General features: G+C 40.3%; 1 protein-coding gene across 2 annotated transcripts in view; it reads right to left on the bottom strand.

The window, feature by feature from the left end:
• The window catches only part of foxp4 (forkhead box P4), a 112,769-nt gene that overhangs the window by 76,091 nt on the left and 12,654 nt on the right, over positions 1-24,024 (bottom strand). The window contains exon 2 of one of the 2 annotated variants that reach the window (XM_079482785.1): positions 2-125. The exons of the other annotated variant lie outside the window; for it this stretch is intronic. Coding sequence (XP_079338911.1) covers positions 2-36 — 35 coding nt within the window. The 5' untranslated portion in view covers positions 37-125. The remainder of the gene's footprint in view (position 1; positions 126-24,024) is intronic. 2 annotated transcript variants of the gene reach the window in all.

Below are 24,024 nucleotides of genomic sequence, written 5' to 3'. Positions count from 1 at the left end.
CCTTGAAAACAACGCAGTAAACAAGTAGTCAGCCATACATCTATTAAGACACACCTAAAGAACCACCTGAACCACTGAATAGCCAATGGCAGCCAAGGGCACGAACATGGATGAAGAAGGTCTGCCTGAAGAGATCAAAACAACACTTTGAAAAGGTGCAGTCTGGGGGTGGCATACTTTATCCTTACCAAAGGTTACAATATACAGAAATACATCAGCTCTGAAGAGAGCTTGTCTTAGAATGCATCAATGCATCCTTCTGCGTTACAATGAAACGTTTGATAAAACACTGTCTGGTTAAAAGAAACACAAACCTCATGTGCACTATTATTGCAAGTATAGAAACAAGCATCCAACAACACAGAAGGAATTTGTTGTTTACAAAGACACACGATACAACATGGTTCGCGCATCCTGCACTTGCATTGTGGGAATGTTATTATCTGCCCATGCGGTACGAGCTGTTCAGCCCTGTGCTAGTCGCTCGCCACAACAACAGCTGAAAACCTTCGAGATAGAGAGCTTTAGCCACTTTAGGACATATTCATAGTCCAGATGTACATTAGGACACTTTGAATACTTGAAGGCACATCTATGAAAGTTCACAATCGGGATCACTTAAATCCACCTGGTTGAGGAGTTATATATTTTGGCCAAATGCTGTCAACTGAACTAGTCACGCGAAACTTGCATGACTGAGGAATATGCAGGCTTGTCCTGTATCATGAGGGACACAAACCAAAGATGTGGGTAGTTTTATCGCCTACGAACAAGTGAGGACATTTTTAATATGATGTGGGGGGGGATAACATTTATCAGCTCTGAAATTCAACTTGCTTCTGTTGTATTTTTTTGCATTTCAAAGTTTCATACTCATGGCACCAAATAAAGAAAATTAGTTAAACACATTAAACTGTGCAGTAGAATCCTATAGGAAATGCATTCACATGCAGGATATTCAGTACTTGTTGCCTGCACCATTGTAGTTGCGCTTGAAAATGCGCATCAAGAGCCGTGCAGCTGCTCAGCGAGTGCATCACTGCCATATTAACCAGCCTGGGGTGTAAGCAAGCATGAAGCCTTGTCATATCCCGTAATGGGTGTATATTGCCGCTATAATGGAAGGTCATAAATAAAGCAGCCCAATAAATCTGTGCAGGGAACCTTTGATTACGCCTGCGAAACAGAAGTTTGCAGCATCTTGTAATTGTTTTTGGCAGCCTCATCTGAGCCGCTGTGTCAAAGCTTGCCGCATCTTGTTTGGACCCTCAAGCCCCTCTGTGTGAACTTTGACCTCTGAGAACATAAGATGCATTTTTCTTCTAATGGGGGGGTGGTGGGTTGGGGGTTCATCCACTGATCGCACAGATAAAAACATGCAAGTGCGGGAGAAAAAAATGTCACGTTTGCCTTTTAATTGGGACGGAAGAGAAATGAGACCAAACTTGCCTTCGCTTCGGGGACAAAAGAAAAAAAATACAGCTTTCAACAGATAAAACAAAAAACCCAGGACCAGCGTCTTCACGGCATGGTAACGCAATGCATTGGCTATGCACAGAGGTTTCTCGCTTTTTATGTTCTAATATCAGCAGATTTTCTTTGGCACTTACAAGAAAGGGTGGAGGGGTGGTGATTCATTTTCTATCCTGTTTCTGCAAGTACTGAGGCTGCAACAAGGGATCATGGGAACTTCTGTGACTGCCTGTTAGGAGCTGTTTATAATGCTGATGCTGAGAGTTGCTAAGGTAAGATAGCAACAAGGGGAATAAATATCTCCCCCAATTCTGATTACAGCTCCAGAAGTGCATATTAGCAGCAAAAATGTATGTTTTCAGGCTTCTTTGTTTCTGGTACTTGTAATTTGAGGAAGTGATGCAAAAACAAATAAGGTCAGAAAAAGCAACAATGGCGAAACATTTTATGTAATTTAGTCTCTTCCTCCCACATACAAAGATTCTCCTTTTCTTCTAGTGTCTACCCTGAAGGCAGATAAGGTTCCTTGCCCACAGTGAGAGAATGTGGCTGGCAGGAAAACGGAGGATTCAGAGAGTGCTGGGTAGGAGAGAGAGTCTGAGCCCAGCCGGGCAAAGGTTAGCGGTCTCTTGGGTAAATCTCATACAGGTGGGCTGTCACTTCACACCTTCTCAAAAAAGAGCAGCCCAGCGGGGACTAAAAACTTCCAGTGTTCTCAAAAGTTCAGAGGTGAAAGGTAGAACATATTTTTCTCAGTTTTTTGTTGTTTAGGGAACATGATTTAGTGAGACATCAACACTATAAACCGTAGACAAAGCATCAGGTGTTCTTGGCTAAATGAACTTGACACTGCTTTCCAACAACAAAGCAGATCCCATAACACACTTACATCCTGAGCGCTATCTCTAATCCATTAACCATAACTCTTTCGCAACTAAAATCCGGAAAGACACAAAACAAAGTAAACATACGCCAGCACAAGTGCGAATCTGTAAATGCTCCAAACGATGACAGGCTCCGTGACTCAAACACGGATTCTCTCGTGTACTGTCAACCGAAGTGGAAGTGAATGTACCTCTGAACCAGACTAACAGCTTTCACAGTATTATATGACCCAGTTGGCGGGCTAAGAGCTTTGAAAAGGATTGAGACTGTCGGATTCAGCCACCTGATCCCAGATCAGCACATCTGCAGGCGTATCCTCTGGATTGGACTCATCGTTTCGGTCCGACTCCAATACACAAGCCTCACTAATGCCCTCTGAATTCGGTACTTCCAGCCTGGATCACTTCACCGGAGCAAAGATGGTAGACAGCCAGCGCTGCATTCAGATGGTCCTCACATCGCCAGCTAATGGAATCAGTCTTTATTATTTCAGATGAAAATGGGTGTATTTCAAATCCTTCACATAAAAACTTATTACTGGCTTCTAAAACACTGAGAGCACTATAACGGATGATTGACTGTGATACCTGAAATTTCATTTTACGCATGTTTTGCTTTTTCCCCTCCTTGTTTAGGCCTCATTGAAAGAAAATATGGCAAACATTAAACTGGACTAAAGAATTTCCTTTGCACTGAAGAGGACTGAACGGAGCCATGTTTAAAATAATGAATTGATTCAAGTCGTACAGTAATTCTTTTGGCAATGTGGACAGACTGGTTTAAATTTGCAACTTCAGCTCTCCGGCACACACCAGAGCTCTATTTTACCACAAAAAAATAAAATAAAAAAGTGATAATACAAGATGACAAGTTTGACAATATTGATAAAAACTGAATAAATGGCTTAATTCTGCCTATTCTCTCTATGTGCTTTTTAAAAGTATTTCACATTACTGACTCATTCTTTCATTTGCTCTTCTTCACCAACCTCCTGCTCTATATAAGCCCTCTTCATTGCACACACAGGGTCATTTTACATTATTCAGCAGGACCGTCAGCTGCTGTCTTTTCATGCACCTGTGGAAAAGTCTTGCTCCACATAATGCACACGTTAGCACACACAGACACCCTTCTTAGAGACTTTTTTTCTATCCAGCAGCTTACCAGATTAATAACTCCTTATCATGTTAAGCCTCGTACAGGTCTATTTATATAAGTCCCACAAAGGCTGTTTCTAGAGCCTTGCATCAGCTCGCAGGAATGCTCTTATTAATAAAACAAAGGAGGAGCCAACATGATTAGTGGAGACAGCCGCAGTTGTGCCAGCGCATCTCAAATCTTCTCCCTCAGGCTAACCCGAAACAGTATCAGCATTGCTGAGAAGTAAACACTTTAACAGGGGCACGCTTCTCTGTTTGTCAACAAATCAGAGCGAGCTACATGAAGTCGATTAATGGTTTGACAGTCCAAGTATTTTTGACCAAGGCAGTTCACTGGGTGAGCTTTCTAAGAAAAAGTTGATCGCGACTGCTGAACTAAATGCGTTAATTTCTTTGCTTTGTTTTCCTGTAGACTCGGAGCAGTAAAAACCCACATTCATTGTTTATTTATCTGCCTCTTCAGGAAGAACTGCTTTTCGCATCCAAACATTCAGGAACGCCGTCTACGGGAAGGATAGGGTGTATTTGTGTTAGCTCCAAAAGCTAGCACACAGGGCAGAGGGCAGATGTGTGTGTGTGTGTGTGTGTGTCCCAGTGGTTAGAACACCGCTTGCGGCTCTTCCTCCAAATTTCTCTTCCCTAGGCATTGGAGGGTGGGCAGGTATGGCTAGATCAACTAAAAGGCTCATGGGAATTCTGTCACTGCCTGCCATAAAGACAGATAGCAGGAAGACTGAAGAGAGGGCGTGAGAGTGAGTGAGATGGGATGAGTAGGGCACTCGAAGCAAGTCGCCACAGGAAAGAATCCCAACGCACGAGTGCTACTAATATGAGAAAGTTTGAATTGCTGGGCGTCTCTTGGCAGTTTTAACCTTCTGCTTCCCTCTGTACCCGGCACGGCCCACTTCAAAGGGTTCAACCAGCCGCCCCTCCCGAGGGGCAAGGTGCAGTGGAATATCCTGACGGTAAAATAGAGATCCTCGTTTGAAGACTGCTCAGCCCAGCACTTATGTGTTCTCTTTTTATGAGCAAAGCTGTTCTATATTTCTCCCTATAGCCGTTTCTCTCTGTGGAAGTGGCACACTGCTCCACTTGGCATTATGACAGAATCCCTAAGCGTTGCCACCCACTTACTTATTCACTCACTCTGGGCCTTTGAATTTAACATGAATTTGCAAACGAACTTACTTCCGTATAACACAAATAGGACTGGATTGTATTTACCTGGGAATAATTGGACTGTGAAAGTGGGTGTTACGTATTGGAATGGAGCAGGGTTGCTGACGGGTAGGGATTGTAAAATAAGACAGGAAATACAATTTTGTGACAAAGTAGTTTTACATTTTGATGAAAGATTAAACTAGCTTTTTAAACTAATAATTAATAATAATACAAAAATTCATAATTAATTGTACACATTTAGAAAGTAATGGGGGTCACTTATGTAAAAGAGATTTGGAAGAATGTCAATAACCCAACAGATCTCATCCCCCATTGCGTCATTTCCATGTAAATGGGGGATGAGATCTGTTTGTTTACTGACATTCTTCCAAATATCTTCCTTTTTCCTCATCTGAACCAAAAAATCTATACAGGTTGTGGGTGAGTAAATGATGACAGATTTTCCTTTTTGGGTGAACTATCCCTATGAATAAAATGAGCCTGCATGTTTGCCACTATAAAATAATCTGTTTACCAAATCAAAAAGTTATCTAATATCAGTATTTCCTGGTCACGCAGTGATATTAGTTTCAGGACAGCTTTAAATCGTTTACCTGCTTGAATCCCAGGAAAATTACTTTAAGTGCTACAAAGCCATTTTGGGAGCAAAGTAAATACACTCAGATTGTTCCTTTCAGGTCCATGCAAAAGAGAGTTGTGTGGTACTTTGGAAAAAATTTCTCAAACCTAGGATGGTTTAGGACTATATAAATACAGCGTTGTTGTTCTAAATATGAGCTAAAGATGAGACACTTATGATCAAACCATGCGCAATGATCCCAGGTATAAAATAAATGTTTGTGTGTGTTTTTACAGCAATCACAAGTAAAGGATTTACTGTAAAGAGAACTAAGTAAAAACAAATTGAAGTGGCTTTATTGGAGACTACAGTTCCAACCAAATCCATTCCCTCCAACCGCAAAAAGCTCATCAGACCACCAATGTCCAAAAATAACAGATTCATTTCCCATGGCACAAAAGAGAGTTACAGTAGAAAGATTGGGCTAATGACATAACTTTGATCTTGTGATAATGACATCAGTTTTTCTTGGGTTTCAGAGCTAGTGTCCCAATTACAGCACATACTCGTGTTTTTAATAGAGATTTGCAGCACTACATATTTTTAACTAGTCGCTGTATTTTCTGAGGACTAGATTAATGGGCTTGAGCAATGTTTGAGAAAAAAATATTCTTAAAACATTCATAATTGTGTGTGATTGCTTCGAAGTGCATGATTTGAAAGATCTTCAGCAAGGGTTTTACCGCGCAAACTGAATAACAGCTAAAACATAACTAAAACGATCAAAACTAAAAACTTGGATTACTTTCCCAATTTCTTCCAAATTTAACTATTGCAAATGACAATTCAGAAGGGTATAAAGGACAATTGAATTATCAAGGACATACAAGTAACAAGTAAAAAAGATTCTCAAGGGGAAAGAAAAGGAGGCCAAATAAAACGGAGGGAATTTGTCTAAGACAATCATGGAAACTGTGTGTGTGTGGGAGGCCGACTGGAGATTTTCTATGACATCTCATGTACAATATGGCAATCTGATGTGTCCATGCTGTCAGGCGCACCTGATGCAGATGAAGCCAAAGTCCTGTTTGCAAAGCCCATAAAGATTAGCTTCAATCAGGTGGGTTTCGTTGCAATAGGTAAACAGCGCTAGCATTCCCGACCGATGAAATCGCTCCTGTGTGTGTGTGACCTGGGGCAAACATTTACTCTCCCTGACAGCACCACCCTCTGCTTTTTTCTCTTCGGCCCAAAGTAAGTGATTTTCCAGCTTGCCTTTCACATTTAAAAGACTAGAGATTTCTATACGAGGTCTCCTCTCCATCAGACAGATCATTGCAAATATTTGAAGTAGGTGCGGGGCCTTCACAGACAGCCTGTTTGTCAGCCATTGAGCATACACTGACAAAGAGCCATACATCCTTACATTCACATGCATGTAATGCGTGCGACAGAGAGAGGACAAAACAGTGTGTTGGGGATGCTGTATTACTGTATATGTGCATGTCTATTTAGAAGCGGAGGTCAGCTGAGTGTTTTGTGGGTCGTGTTAATAGCCGGTGGTTATTATCCTGTGATCATCAAGACGTATAAACCTATTTCTCATGTCCTGTAACAGTTTAATGTCAAAGCAAGGGCAGTCTTAAGATGCCTCAGGCACTAATGTCCAAATTGTGTTTAACATGCTTGAACAGAGGAGGATATTTATGGCCTTCAGGAGCCAACAATCTAACAATCACCAAAATGCACATGCAAGAACCTCTTTATGAACATGACCTTCATAAACTAGATGAACTTTGAAGGATGAGTTACTGGATTAAGGAGAGAGAGAGGCCCGAGTAAGGCAGAGCCTTATGAGGGAGTCATCTGATCTGGATTAAATAAGTAAATGGGAACAGGCAAATCTGGAGAAAAATGGTTTATAAAAAACGTTAAATCAAGAAAACAAGAAGGCCACACCACTGACAGCTTGGAACAGACACGAGGGGGAAAGTGGAACAGCAATGCAAAATACATAATTCTTAAATGGTAACCAAACAGAAGAATGGCAAAGACAAAATAGTTTGGGTAATGGAAAGTGATGTCTCACGAAAGGATCTAAGTTACTGCAAAATCAAACTTAAAAAACTGTTTGTGAAACAGCTATTATCCAGGATTACCACATATGAAAATAAAGAGGGTGTATGAGACGGGAACTGACATAGAGATAACAATAAAAAAGCAGAATACAAGCCTTAAAATCTGTCTACCATACTAATATGCATATATTACTTTTATATATTTTATTCTAAATCTCATAAAAGATTTTTACAATTATAAAAATCTTTTATTTAAATAACGTATTTGCCTATAATATATATATATATACATAACTAAAACAATACATCTATGTAGACTTTCTATATAATTATTAAACAAGCAGTTTTTTTATATTTTAATAATTAATATTTCTATATGCTTATTATAAGCCTTTTTATTTATAAATATTTTAACAATAGACTTTTTCTGACGGTAAAATGTAAAAAAAAAACTTGGCCTGATGAGGAGAAAGACTGACTGACTCTAGTCTTTAAATGAGGCAGTGAGGCCATTTCTTAAGACATTCAAAGTGGACATGATATAATTTTATACATCTGCTTTCATGACAGCCACTCTAGACTTCTAAGTTAATTAATTGATTGGATCAGAGTGGGTATAATCAAATAAAATTTAATAACTCTATAATAAAAACAACACTTTAGAAGGAAGCATGAGGAAAAATGATAGCATGTCCATTTTTCAAATTAATTGAATTTGAGCACTTCTGAACCCGGTCCAAGGTATCTCTCAAGTACTAACTGCACACCATCTTCACACTTAAACACGCACCGCACACACAACCTTTCTTCCTTCCACGATTTCTGGGATAAAGCCACGGCTGTTTATAACTATCAGCTGCTAGTAAATTCTCTATGCTATTCTGCAGTAGTTGCACGGCCTAATGAAGTTCTTAGCAAAAGTAAAACCTAAAATATGAATTCCTTCTTCGGCACTGCTGATTGCATTAAAAAACGTCTTTTTTATTATTTAGCACAGAAAGCAAAATCTTTGTTAAAGTGACTCGAATGCAAATTGATATCACTAGAACGAAGAGTGGAAAAGCACTACTAATCTGAATCATAATAATATCAATAGAATAATTCATAATGCAATATAAATAAATTAGAGAGGTAATTCGTTTGAAAATGGATGCCTTCAATTAATGCCCTCCTCCTCCCCCAAAAGACGCACATACACCCGTTTCATAGACAAGAACATTAATTGCCTAACTGTAGTCATTGTTATGAGTTGTCAGAACTACTGTAGAATCAGGCAAGAAACAAAACATGTAGAGTTCGCTTTAATTTTACATAAATTTTTCGCTGCATTTATTCAATATTCATGAATTATGCTTGCTCTCGCTAACTTCTCTTTATATCTGGCGTGAAGTGTTTTCCCTGGTATGAAAACACCAGCGCCAGCTCCAATTCAATTTGAGTGAGGTGATTTTAAAATCAGTGTGCGACACGTCTTCTGTTCACCTTGTTCGCTTTCCGTTCCTCTCTGTGGAACAAGACTAGCTGCCTTTGTGTCATTATCAGCCTTATTACACGTCATTAAAATAGTGGAAGAACATTCCCGAAGAAATACACACACTACACACTCTCTCTCTCTCTCTCGTTGCGTGTGTCACACTTTTGGGTGAGTATGCGTGTGTGTGTGCGCACAGAAGTGACAAAAAAAGAACAATATAATTGGAGAAATGTACGCAGTAATAATAGGTATTCAGAAAATGATAATTCATATTAAACAGGGTGCATAAAGTCAGCCTCATTTGCATGTTTTAGATTATATGCATTTCAAAAGTAATTTCCGCAGGGCATATGAATGACATTAATTCCCGAGTGGTTTCTGCTATAGACCTCAAACTATCAAACACTCAAACATTTAAAAGATGAAAAAAAGAGTAGTGCCACATTCGCAAGGGGAGATTTCAAGGTTAAAGTATTTGAATGCATGTTTAAAAGTTCTGCCTAGGTTGTTTAAAGTTGTTCCTAACCTAGTTTAAAGTTCACTAAGCCGGATTTGGAACACAACTATGATGAGACTCTCAAATCTAAAAACCGAGCACATATAGTTGCAAAATAAGAATGATGGACGAACGTTTCTGTTCATTACGTTTTACAAAACATTCTGCATAATTATGTAATTAACTTAAATAATTCAGTGGTATTGGTCACATTTCCCAACTACACTACATTATAATTGCCACACCACTTTAATAACACCAAGAAAATGTAAAATTACAATTTTAGTCTTTTTTTTAAATGTATACTGCTGGTCTCATCACCTGAAACTGCAAAGAGCACCAATGTTAGACAAAATATGGGAGACAGATTCAGAAAGAGAAAGGGAGAGAAAAAATGGACCCCCATTTCATTTGAAGAGAAAAACATTGGAGCACGAGTTGAGTGGGAAACCCTCAGAATCAGCAAGAGAAAAAAACAGCCTCTGGATGTAATCTTTCTTTTATAAGACAAATTTGGCTCAGTGCCATAATGTAGTGTGTGATGCATAAGAGGTTTGGGTGGTGGTGGGGTACGTCTACAGTCGCTCATTCGTAAATGAACAAGAGGGCCTCAACGTGCCCATCTGCGTTAGTTTTGGCCAACTCACAGAGATTATGTATATAAAACCGTAACAAGAAACCACATGGCGGGAAGGAACGATAACGTCTGCCTCTCTTTGAGAAGCTTGTGTTGCGTCTGTCTAAATATTATGCTACCAAATGTTTCTTCCCGCATGATTATCTCATTATGAATTAATGGACTGCACGCTGCGAGATCAAACCGATGAGTTTGTGCGATGCCTAGTTTGCGCTAACTGTTTATCTGCCTCGGTGTAAGAAAAGAAAACAACACAAATCAGAGGAAGCTTTGGCGTTGTGAGTCAGACAAAAAAAGTCAAACAGCTTTGGGTCTGAGCGGTGAAAAGAGCAACTTTGTGAACAGTGCGCAGACCAAACATAAAAGGGGGGGATGTCTTGTTATCGCCCTGACGATCGAGTTTCATCATCTTCATTTACAAGGCTCACGTTTACAGGTGCTGACAGGTCGCACTTGCCAACCTGAAAAAGATTTAAAGGAAAGAAAAATTTATTTTGTGGAATTATCTCGTATCTTCCTCCCTGTTGTGTGCTCATACTGTAGAACCAGCTTTTTTGTACTTCTTCAGAGAAGAATATGCGGACAAGTTCAATAACGCGGAGAGCGTAAATACTGAGGGAACAAGTGAGAGAGAGAGAGAGAGAGAGAGAGAGAGAGAGAGAGAGAGAGAGAGAGAGAGAGAGAGAGGGAGGGAGAGGGAGAGGGAGAGAAAGGCAGAGTTAAAGTGAGGAAGACAGAGAGAATATCTAGGGGCAGAAAACGGGCTAATTAGGACCTGGAATGTATTTGTTTTTTTCTCAATCTTTCAATTCTTTCTCTTTTTTCCCTAGGGAGTTTGTAAAGAGTTCTATTTCTCTTCAACAAGGAAGGCGGAGGGTGGAATGAAAAGAGGATTATGTTTCTTAAGACAAAAATCATGACACACACACAAAATACACTAAAGAGAAAAGAAAAAATTACGTATTAGAAGCCATGTCTGTCAATAACGCACAATACCTTACAGCACCATCTAAATTCTGTAAAAGTGGAACTTTCTTGTGGAAACAAAACGTCCATCTTCTATAATCAATCCTTGGGCAATAACACTCTAATAAAGTGCATACTAAAAGGACTCATTCCAATCTCCTTACTTCTGACACCAAGCGCACTTGAAAGGCCATCTTTAGAGGCGGCTCTAATGATACCAGTGGATGGACTGGCCGTGTAAGAAGCATATATTCATTCCTTGGCTTTAATTGGAGAGCTCGCATGACTGACTAAGAAAAGCCGCGAGCCCGGTTCAGAGCCCCCGAAGCCTGAGCCCAAAGGCAGCCAGGCAGAGCTAACGCCCCCAGTCAGGAGGAGGTGAACGCCAGCACAAAGCCAACATCAAACTAGACACCCAGGCTAAAAGGTACGAGCGGGAGGGGGCCTTTGGGGGGCAGACAGAGAGAGAAAAAGGAAAGTCGATGCTTTTAAAAGACAATTAAACCACATTGATTTCTCCTCATTGTTTCAATGAAAAACATTCCAGAGCATCTGGCCCTTGACTGGTTTATTCAAATACAATCTGTGAAATCTTTGAATAAGCATCACTTGCCTGAAGAATGGCACCCACCTGTTGCTTACACTTCTAACAAATTTAGTTATTATAAATATCTTCATTTCTTTCCTGTAAAATAAACAATACAGCACTCGCTTGATTCTCGACTTTCTAAACCTGTCTGCCAAGCCTTAAATGATGTAGCATTCATTGGTTCAAAAACAACTAAAAAAACACAGCTTGGAAGTATCAAGCCAGTCTAAGACGGGAAAGGGTGGGGGTGTGGATGGGGGCAACGCCATCTGCTATCTTTCACCAGAGACTTCTGACTCCAACTGCTCACTCTCCACAGCTTTGTCTGCGTTTTTTAATACCTTAGAAAAATAAAGGAATGGAAAAAAGCTGCATATTTGTCATTTCCGATTGTTTACCTTTTTCACGGCAAATTGATTTTTACATCTCCTTTTCCTGGAAGCGTCTAGATGCTGGCCTGCCAACCCCTGTCTCCCTGTTTTATGGACCTAGTCCTCTGGAGAAGTTTTAAAGCTTTCAGTTCAGAAGTCATTTAAATGATACAATACCGCTTTTGTCCCAGGCACCTCTGTTTCTTTCTTTAACTCGCTCCCCCTCTTTCTTTCTCTCTTCTATTACCTAAATATCCAGCATGCATTTTTCATCTATCCTTCAGTTCACCACTGGATGTTTTAAAGCCTCCTTTTATCATTTATTCACATCTCTTGACTTCATCTTTTGCTTATAAATCGAAAAGACCCATGTGACACGGATTTCTTACATCTACAGGTAACTGTGTTATTAGGTTGTTTAAGAATCAGTTGTTTCACTGTGACTAGTGGCGGTCACAAGGTTTCTAAGGTATAGCTCAATAGATGTTTTTTAATATACTATCGGCATCCAAAACAGGAGAAAACAAGAGAAACCAGTAGTGGTGGGCCATATTCTATACAAAACAGTCTTTTTCAAAGCCAAATTATAGTTTTACTTTAACAAGTACGATCAGTCATCTCGAATTTTTTGTTTGTCTTTAGTCTGCACAATTTGACTTAATGTAAACCCATTCACTGCGCTTAAATTTTACACATTTTCTGTAGCCAAAACTGCCATTGAAAAAGTCATGCCAGATGCTGCGTGTTACACATAAGCATCCAGAATCCATATGGAAAGTCTCAAGGTTTTAAAAACGCAAAACCTGCGACCCTTGAAGCTGTGAAGACCTTTGTAATGTGTGTTTGTGTGTGTGGATAAATCCTCTAAAAAATTAAGGGGAATTCTATTCCTTGAGATCTTAAAAACCTGTTGAGCTGGAAGCATCAGTCAACCCCCTAAAACTTCACCAGAGATTAAAAGGCTAAATGGACCGGCATGACTAAATGCTTCTCAGCGCAGGGACGTGCTCAAAGGATCTCAGGGAATTTAAATCCTCATCAATGCTCCAGCAGAGACAAATCCTTATTTATTTTCTATAAAAGGAACGCTATTTTCCCAAAACAGCAGTGAAAGTGAATTCGAATTAGGACTAAACCTGAGTGAAAATGAGCAGTCACAATTTTGTTCGAAGCAGTCAAACATCTACTGCAGCTTTTAGGGGTCTAATTATTCCCAGAAGACAGCACAAGGTGGTCTTGCACCTCAGTTGCATAATATTTTTGGGCTAGTATTATTCCACGAACACTAACAGCGTTTCGATACTGACTTTACTTCAACCTGCTGCCAAATGCTTACACTGTTTTGGGCAAAGCTGCCTCTAATTAAAATAATCCTTTCATGCTTGTCGGATGAATTACAGTTGTATTTGTTATAAATCGGTAACATTACAAATAAGCACTGAGAGCGCGCAATTAAAATGCAGTTAAGTGATTATGTGGGTGTGTTTGCATGGAAAAAGAGATTGAACCTGGTGCCGGTAATAATTAGGCTAAATGAAATTAAAATGATATTCGCAGCACTCATAGGTACAGCTGGGACTGGTGTCACGGGGGTCCGCTCAACGTCGGTGATTGGATCAAATTGTTGGGCGATTTACAGCATCATTCCCCCTCGGTGTCAACCAATTAACATTTTCTTAACACCCAGCACCTCTTTGAAGTTAGGTGTCTCCATTGTAATGGGAGGTTTCCAAGGTCAATTTCTTTTATGGAAGCTCTCCGTCACATTTTTATCTCCTCAGCAACGTCGTTTAATTGTATTTTCATGTTTAAAATTTACTGTAAAGGTGCTCGCTAATTCATCCACTCTATTGGACTGGGGCAATACGGGTTGGGGCAAATTGAAAAAGACACAATGTGTCTATTCACTCATTATGGAGACGAAAAGTTACACACATACAGAATGAGCCTAAAGAAACATGCAATAAATGATAACATATATAATGGAAACCCACAATGGCTTTGTCCTTCTGGAGTCCCACGCGAGCGCTTGCGCACACCCCCGAGCTTAGTTTCTCAGTATTTTGCGGTGGCGGTGAGCACAGCTGGCAACATCTGGAGGCATTTTGAGTCTGTTTACATTTCCAAAACACTGAAAAATACTGCAGGTGCCAGAAGAGTAATAAGGAACCTGGTCACAAAAAAGGATTGTTTAACTAACAACTCTCTCTCCTCCTACTGGAGCGTGCCCTCTCTACACTCATTTTTTCATCAATCGCACACCACTCGCCTTTCAACGAATAATAAGGTGCCGTACCTGAGCTCCAGTAATAACAGGAATTATAGGCAAGAGAGAGGATCTTGAAATAATTCAAAGCACCAATTTCAAACAAACTTCCGAACAATATTTGCCAGTTTTCTCCATTTCATATATTCTACTGTGAATATTATAAAGTTATAAATGACATACAGTTGTTTTTTTTATTAGACCAACATATGATTTCATAAAGAGACCTGGAGACCTTCTATTTGGGCCACTCTAGTCATTCTTTAAACTTTAAACCAGACTGACTTCAAACGTTATCAAGCAGATCAAGAAAAGCTTATCACATTGATTTTTGAAATGTCCGCTCCTCTGAACAGAACCGCTAACACTTACCAAACACACAAGCAAAGCATACAAATATTCACCAGCGTCTCCACGTGGTCTCTTTTAAACCCCTAATACACACACACATAAGCTGCGCTTAAGTTTTTCCTTCCCTTAAATGTAGAAAACAACTAGGAAAAACACTTGGATTTTGTTCAGCTTAATGAAAACAGACATAAAATAGCCCAGAACGTTGACATCATTTCAACCGCTTCCCCAAGGCGGGCATAGAAGGGTCTGGTCGAGAATTTGACACAAAGGCACATGCTGTGTAGGATGCAATTACAGTGATTGAGTGTAATTTACCCATGTAAGATGAAACCGGCCGGGCAGATGGAGGAGAAGCAGCGGATCGTGTTCCAGCCAGTCTGCACATGGCTGGGATGTGGAGCGCAGCTTCTCACCTTTGAACTAACTAACATTTACTCTGATGACATACTTTGCGAACAGACATTCCACATTATTAGGGTTCGACATGTGAATCTAAATGCATGCCTGTATGCGTGTTACATAGCTCTTAACCTGAAACACTGTCACACAGCAGTTTGATTTCATCCATGTGCTGAAAGCTCAATTAAAAAAATTACTTTCAAAATGTTGCACCACAGAAAAAAGCTTGTAATCCTTTGTGCTTACTGACTTCTTTCCCATGGGACTAGGACGAAAGGAACAAAAGTTAAGGCAGCCTTTGAGACTGTCTCATGGCATCTCGTGGCCCTTAAGGAGACTGACTTTTCACGGATTAACATCTACACCGATTGTTACCTTTTGAACAAAGCAGCTGAAAGGGAAAAAAGGGAATTACAGTCTGAGATGAGCAGTCACATGGTGGTGCAGCCAGGAGAGACAACCCTGGGAAAAGTCCAGAAATGGGGCAAATCAGAATGTGGAAAATGTGCGGAATTTTGTCAGGGGTAGAGACAATCATTGGGCTGGACGCTGATCCTTAATAGGACGTGAGAATCTCAGAGTTTTAGTGCTCGAGTAAATCAGGCAATTTTTATAAAATGATAGAAAACATTGTATAATAATAATAAACGATGAATAATAATTATAACAATTAATTATGATCGTAATAAAAATAACATAATAATAATAGTTGCTGTTATTATTTACTAACATTTTCTAAAATAAGCTCTATGAACAATACCACCACTTGATTAACGTCTTGAAGAGCATTAGAAATAAGCTGCTCTGACATTTGTTTTCTTAAGCATAATTTATTTTCATGCATCATGACAGTTGCTTTAATTGAAATTTATTCACAATATTTAATGGAATTAAACATTTAAAGGTCTTTTACACAGGCTTAAATGTATATGTTCTGTATGTTTTATTATTAGTCCTAATTGAGAACAAACTGTGTTTGATTTTTGTTAATTATTAAAGAACTAACTGAGCTCTATCTTACTGCTTCTTTGTATTTTACATCACAGAGTGTTGACAAGAACAACAGCCTAGAAAATCCTTCATAAGACACATCTTTGGTTAAGCATGAAATTAAAAAAAGAAAAAGAAAAAAAAATTCATCAATAATAGACAGTAAGTCATGAATATTCAAAAAGAGCAAGCATGTATGTAATGCCAATGTTTGGCTTGTCAGTTTCATGTTGCAGACCAGTATATGTGGAAGCCAAACGGGAAGTTTTTATTTTTTGAGTCAGAGAGCTCATATACTCCTACCTGATCTACTCAAGAACTCAACAAGTCCAGAAGAAAAATGTGAGAAATTGCTAAAAGAGGGCAGGCCACTCCATTTGAGGGTCAACTTACAGTTCACACAAGCTCCAGCTCGCAAATCAGAGCGGTTTTTCCACTACTTAATCTTAATGGTCGTGACTCGCCGTGCGAGAGGAACTGAGTCCACGGCCGACTGGCAACTCTATAAACATTTAACAGCCATTCACAGGCATTCAGAGTCGTGTGTGTGTCTGGCCCTCGGCTGCCCCGTTACCTGCCTGCCAGTACGCTACCTTTTAAGCCCAGTTGTTATTAGAAGGGCCTGCCAGGAGGGTGACTTTTCAGTCACCGTCAGTGTATGTTTGAGCATGTGTGTGGGTCACTTCCATTTCCACCTCTACAGCAGAGGACCTCCGCAAACTCACTTTTGTCTGTTCCTTTAAAATCAAAATGGACAATATTTATTTTTTTGATGCTTGTTACGGCTACAATGGCGGAAATTCACATTCAGGTCAGGCTTGGAAAAACCTAAATGGGCCGCGAATGGCAATTCATGTTTACTTTGAATGAAACAAACCTAAATGAAACAACACTGAAGTCAGTTGTCTTTATTTGACTAAAGTGAAACCAAGTAATGCAGCGCCCTAGAGTTACTTTGAGCCGTGTGAAATAGTTCTGTTTAAACACTGACATCCATCAGCATTGTGGCAATCCTAATGAAAGCTTTTGCTCATCAGACAGTCCCGCAGCTGAGCACATAAGAGCCAGTTTGTGCAGAGCTGTTCACACACTCTCACCCAAACTGGAACAATATCCAATCTGCCAAAGAGTGTAACAACAAAGACTAATTCATGTAGAGTACATACACAAATGGGACTCATGAATCTGGATTCAAATGAATGATCTGTGCCTCTGTCTTAACACTTGCCATGCATCAAATTTCTCATAAAGACAAAAATGAAAATATAGTTTGATTGCCAATAAGGCAGTACATTTCCTTAATAATTTTGAACCCTGGGTACCATACATGGATTTCCACACCTTTTATCTTGTTCCTTATTCACACGTTCCTTTTGCAGCATTTATACCGAGTGAAAAGTCAATATCTTCAGGGGATCCAAATGGATTACAAAATGTCATTTTCTCACAGCAGTGAACACGCACACACAGCCAAATATAATACACGTCAGATTCCATGTCTCTGATCAGAAGATGACATAAGTACATTTACACTTATTTATGTAAGAGAAAAACTAGTGGAATACCATAAGTATTATCTACAGTATGTCCAGGAAAGCCATCCGCTCAATGATGAGAGAAGGTCCATATCATGGAAGTGTGTGAGGCTGTCTACATATCAACCTTCACACGGTATCATATTCTAATCCATGTCTCTCGTTTCTTCTGCTCTATTGAGGCATCGCATCTTCTGATAAACTATCATTTTTAAGCTGTGTTAACAAGTTCGAACACTTACGAAGAACCTGCAGCTGGCCAATGCACATGTCTACCACTCAGACACGCTTTAGGACGGTATATTTCACATCAGAAATGTCTTGAGGATGTTCTGCCTGGCAGATACACCGGCTTTATGCTTGGCGAGGTCTCCGCTGACCTCGTTCCACGAACAACCCGCCTTAAAACCACTCATGGAGCGCTGCAGGATATTGGATCATGTCAGCTGTGATTCAGATAACCTACTACAAGCGACGTTAAGCTTTAATAAGAAATTGTTTACATGCTGTTCTACACATGCACACGATGCGTGATTCTGGTTATTTTCTGCTTTCAGAGAAATATTACACATTCTCCGAACCTCTCGTTTAACAGGCGGAAGTCAATTAAATATTTAGCTTTTCTTTAAAAGGAAAAAAGGCGACGCAGGGTTCACATCATCTAAAGGAATTCCAATTAACACCCTTGTACACATCAATTAGCTTTTAAAATGAACGACGAAGGAACTGCAAATTCCTGCCGGTTAAGATGCTGCAATTCTATTTAATCTCCCGCATCTGCTGTGTAATGAAACAGGATTGTTTGTTTGACAGCACATCAACACCTGAACCTGGCCAAATCCGTGTAAATAAAAACTCAGGCCACGATTACAGCCTCGTCTAGTCCCGCATCCTGGCAGGCTGAATTTACCCACAATTCCACTTCTCGCTCTTTCTGACAACATTCATTTTTCTGCTGTCATTCCAGAGCGGCAGAAAGAGATGTCGGACATTTGAGAAGGGAAGCTGACAGCCGTGGTCGGAGCGGCGCTGTGTGTGTGTGTTTAGAGACTCCTCAGAAGGAAGCTAATTAATAGATAGCGTGCTCAGGCCTCTGTCACAGTTTTCCTGTCAGGTCTAGCATAAGGACAAAGAAAAAAGAAAAACAAAAGGAGTGCTGGATTTATTGTTCCATGTTCACAAACTGTGTACTTTAGAGGCAGCTTTGAATTTAAGTCAAAGTGAGGTTACAGAGTCGCTGACACAACGCACCTGTCATTTGATAAGACACATGACATAAATGCTAAACAAAATTTACCCAAACTAAATACAAGCAGCTAAAATGAATAGCTTTGGTGAATGGGAAAACAGATCGGGGAAAATAGAAGAACTGAATTATGTGTGAAAAGAGAAGTGTGGCATTTGTAGGCGCGTATGCCCTGTTAGGCTATATGACAGTACAGTTATGTCAGCAGGAACTGTTTTTGTGTCTGCGCCCCTAACACTGAACGTCATGGATTGCTCTGTTTTTCTTATTTACATCGATCACTTGCTCAGATAACCTTAGGCTGAACTTTTAACCCCAGCTATCAGGTGAATATAACAGTTTATAAAAGTAACAGGACACAGGGTTTGTCACATTTGTAAGCCTTAATATGGGCATTGGTAAAGATTATCTGTCATTATTCCCAAATCTCAATTAAAAGTGATTTGAGTCCTTGGTCAAAATTGTTTAAACATTTCTTTAAAATTGTTACAAAATGATTTAACGTAAAAAATTCAAACATTTGCAGTGGCGCACGTTTTACACATCCTGCACTATTGCACACATAGCCTAACCTTTATTTGATTAGACTTTGGTGACAAAACATATTGGTAACTATTACGATTGTAATTTCAGTTACTGTTATGCATTAGCACATCAAGTTAAACTTATTTTATATGTTAACCCACAGTACATTGCAATAAAGTAAATCGATCAAATATAAGGAGCCAGATTATAATGTAACAAGTTCCTGGAAGACTCTTCAAAATGTTTAAGATAGCAGCCAGGACGCACAGACTCATATTTGCATAGCTGTGTCTTCCCTGCTCTCTGTGTGTTAGTCGCACACCATCTTTAGTGGAAGCCATCGTTTTTAGATTTTTTCCCGTTTTAATAAAGTGCGATAGTCATCGAGAGACAGAGCACTGATTTTACAAGCCCTAATACCGAAACGCTTTATCAGGCCTGGATCCGACTCTTGTCAAGTGAAACTGTGATAAAGTCAGTTTCTAACTACACCAATCGATGAAAGTAATTTATTTACCTCGGGTAGGCAATTTCAGTTCCGTCTTAAGCAGACTTGAGCTCGTAGGAGAGAGAGGGAGAGAGAGGGAGAGAGAGACAGAGAGAGACAGAAAGTTTGGCTTGGCAGGGCTTTGTACGGCGGCGACTGAGATTATTATTCCTCTCATGAAACGTTCTCGGACATGTGAGGCGACTCAATAAACTGTGCTGGGGTTAATGCACGCTACTAAATCTATACCAAATCTCAGGCACGGTTTCTCTGAGGGATCGGCTCTATCATTCGCACCTCACCTGGCCCTCTTTTGGAACCCCCCAAAGGCAGATGTTACATTAAACCTTCAAGTGTGTGCATTGGCTGCGTCATTCTGGCTTTATCACACACCAGATACGACTCGATCATAGAGTCTATTATTTATGTTTAAAAGCAGCACGTGACGGGCTGAAGTGAGAGGGGTGGGTATGCTCCTTAACTTGGCTGAGTAAAATAAAAGCCACATGAATTACACATAATGATCAATACAAATGTGGCCACTTAAGGCTTAGGTTAAGGTGCTGATAAATACTCATTTGCTTTGAACAAATAGGTGGTGTGGTTGTAAACCCATCACCAGGATAGGGAAAAGGTGAGCTATTTAATAAATGAGAGTATTATTCAAATGAGGTGTGTTAGAATGACAAAATTTGGTTGCGCATTTTGTTCAATAGTGAGTTAAAGAGAAAGTTCACACTAAAAATGTAAATACTGTTGATATTTACTTTTTACAAAATGAAAGTAAATGGTGACCCACTCAAAAATTACATTGTTTAATTTTTAGGTTAATTGTCCCTCTAAAAATAGCTAGCAGTAGTAGATGGTGGTCCTAGACTTTGTAATCCCCACTGAAGCGGTGCCCAGGTGGGGTTCATCCCTCTCAGGGCTCACAAACAGAAGACTACAGGCAAATTACCCAGCATACCCACTGCAGAGGGATCAAACCGGCTGTCCCAGACGCTGAGATCACACACAATGGAGGACGGAGAAAGGAGGGGGTCGGCAAATACGCAGCTGCCTCAGTCACCCCAAATAGCATTGTTATTGGAGTTAGAGCAGAAGAAAAAGAATTGGGGAGGTAAAAAAACAATAGTGAAAAGAAAGGGTTATGTTTGTCAAAACCACAGCAGCTGTAGCTGTAGAAGTTTGAGCTGAGCTTTCACGCCGCGTTCTCCTGTCAATCAAACATAAACTTAAATACAGTTTAATAGCAGGTCGTAGAACGAAGCTGGATTTCTTCTCCGATTTGTAAGACCTGTCCTCTCTCACCCAGCATGGCCGGAGCTGAAGCCTTTGCACTAACCTCCGCAGAATAAATGAGATAAAGGGTCAGAAAGTCGAGTAGTTTTTCTTCAGAAATAAAAAGCTGTTGTAAATGGGCTCTGACTCAAGGTTAGCTACAGAAATGCAAACTTCATGTAAAATGACGTCCAAGAGAGGAATTTCATGTTTCTGTAGTTTCTTTGAACGGATAGCTGCGTTTAATAGAAATGCAAAATATGTCTTGGTTAAAGATTTCTTCACGCATGAAAGAAAAAAGGGAAATAAGCTTGAGTGATGTGATAAATTAATGCATTCGCCAGGATTATATGGTTTTTCCGAAAGCGACCGCACTCTGTAATTCATATGCCGTAATGCATGTTAGTTTCTTTAACTCGCTCCGTTCGGAAGAATTAAAAGGTTTCTGATCAGCATTTAAGAATGAATAATACCGAAAGAGAATATTCATATTTCCCAAGCTGACCTTCTAGAAAGCTGTGGTTTATGGTACCAGCACCACCCCGTTATTGTTTTCAGAATGTACTCAACACACTGGTTGGTATATGAGAAATAGTTCTGGCCCGGCTGAGGAGAGTTTGTACTGCCTACAGCATTAATTAACTCCTCATGCCTGTCAGAAGTTATAGAGAGCGACGGGTTGTGACACATCAACAGGGCGGCTGGTCGTAAAGTGAGAAAAAAATCGAGTGAAAAACAGAGTTGTAACCGGGCGCTGCGTGGTCCACTGCTGAACCAGCAACCAATGAGTCAGTCTCCTAGTTAAAACAAGGAAGGGTTCAAATTTCACCTCTACTTCAAAAGCATAATGCAAAAATCAAAACCTGGTCCCTTTCCAGGAAGCGTATAAAGGTTGAGTGGATCTGGAATATAGTTTAGCAATGAAAACCTGTGCATTTGAGCGGGTGGGGCAAGTCGCAATATTAAAATAAATTGCGCGCATGCTCCCCCAAACACAGCAAACCCTCACAACTCTAAAACTTTAATCCCACCCACTTTAAAAGATGTCAATCAAAATTGCCCTCTTTTTCACCTACGGCTACACCCTTCCTGACTGGCAGGCCAGCTTCACAGCTCCACTGTATCCAAAAACAAATCCGCCTGAAACCTGAAGCCGTGTGCCACTAAGGACGCAGACGACATGCAGACTCTGAAACTTTTCGGCTGCTTTGCTCACAGTCAGCGCTCGTATAGAAACCGTGCTTGGCCCCAGCCATCCAGAGAAGCCTTTAAACAGTACACAGGCTCAAGGTTTCAGGGAATACACTCGGAAGCCACACTGTTTACAATAATTTCTAAGCATTTTAGTGGGACGCAGCTCGAATTCAAATAAATGAGCACTTCAAATGACGGTTTCAGGCCTTCCTACTGTTTATCTACTGTGGCCTTCCTTTTGACCTCAGTGCCACTCGCTTCAGTCACACATTTACAAAATTTATCCGGCACAAATGGCGGGGGGTGTGTAAAGAGCACTCAATGTGTGGTCACTTTAAGGAAGCTGACGCTCAACAAAAGCAAAGCAATAATTTATACTCGCCCCCCTGACAAAGCCTGGAAAGCTGGTGGAATGTTTGCTAGCTGCCTGGATACTCCTGGACTCTTATTGACGCAGCAGCTGGGAAAATAACACTGGCTTGTGTACCAAGCCCACGGCCAAATATCCTCAAACCATTTTATCAAAGAGTCTGTTTATACCTCAAAAGAGATGCAAGGAAAACAGAAGACCAGACATGAAGCTAAACAGTAAGAGATTGAAAGAGAGGAAGCGAGCGAAAGATAAGTGCGAATGGGAAGGAGAGGGAAAGTTTTTATTTGCTCGGTCCTTCACATTAATTTCCAAGAAACTTGAAATGCGCAAAATAGATTTTATTTAATACGTTGGTTCGAAAGTTGGCTTTTTGAGACATGTTTTCTGTTGGCGTGTTGTACGAAGTTGGACTTTTTTTGGAATAGGCAGGCATATAAAATCGAGACACTCAAGACATCTACAGTATGTTAAAATGTTAACATATACAGCCTGTGCTATAAATAGGACAAATTCAAAGACAAATCAATCGAAAGAACTTTATTGTGAACTAATTCAGTCACAACCAATATAAATATTAAAAATATAAGAAGGTAAAATCCACATTTATCAACTAGCTAGTTAAGCCCATCATGAGTGACGTCAAACCTTGCAACACTCTGTACAAGTTTCCATTTTCCACAAAAGAAATTGAAAGACATCCCTGGTACAAAAATCTAACCAATCCGGGGAGTCGCACGGAGGCCCATAATGGCTCTCCAATGCCTGTGTGCTATGACCTCATCATCTAGCCCTCAGACAGTATGCAGAGCCAGGTCAAAGAGCGGTGAAATTCCACCAGAAGGTTTAATTCATTCACGAGGCCCACGATGCAGCGAGCTCATTCAGACGCGTGTATCACGGCAGCTTCCTAAAACGTTCAGACCTTCACAATTGGTACTTGAGATCAGTCTCGGCACGGCCAATGACACGCGTCGCCGGCCCACTAACGTGACAGGTAGCGGGGTTTGTAATTGGAGTCGATCAGTAAGCCAAATGCCACTCGTCTCCTAGTGCCAAATCCCCGCCCCCGCCGCCCTGCCTATCGTCATCGCTCTGATGCCTGGCACAGTCTGGCTTCCGTGGAAAAAAAGCCCTTCACTTCATTAAGAAAGTAAACACAAGTGCTGTCTGAAGTGTCTAATTAGTCCCCTAATTACTCCCTGCTCGTTACTAATGCAAATTAGATTACGCTGCTTAACTTCATCGTGTCCACAACGCCGCTGTTAATTGGGGCCTTTTGAAATTAAATTACTGGCTAATTAGCATATCAAAACCATTAATTCTGTGCCAGAGAGAAAGAGAAAAAAACAACAACAAACGCCAAGTTTTGCTAATGAGTTTTGCTAATTGAATATGTACGTTCAATATTGAGTTTTTGCCAGCCGGCCCCTGATCAAGAAGCTACTTAGCCACTTGTGCGAGTGAGTTCCAACGGAAAGAAATCACGCCTGGAAAGCCGCGTGCC

This window comes from Barbatula barbatula (genome assembly GCF_947034865.1).
Source record: "Barbatula barbatula genome assembly, chromosome: 20".
In the NCBI taxonomy this organism is placed as follows: Eukaryota; Metazoa; Chordata; class Actinopteri; order Cypriniformes; family Nemacheilidae; genus Barbatula; species Barbatula barbatula.
Note: the sequence above shows the minus strand (reverse complement) of the source record. Positions and strands in the feature narration are given on the sequence as shown.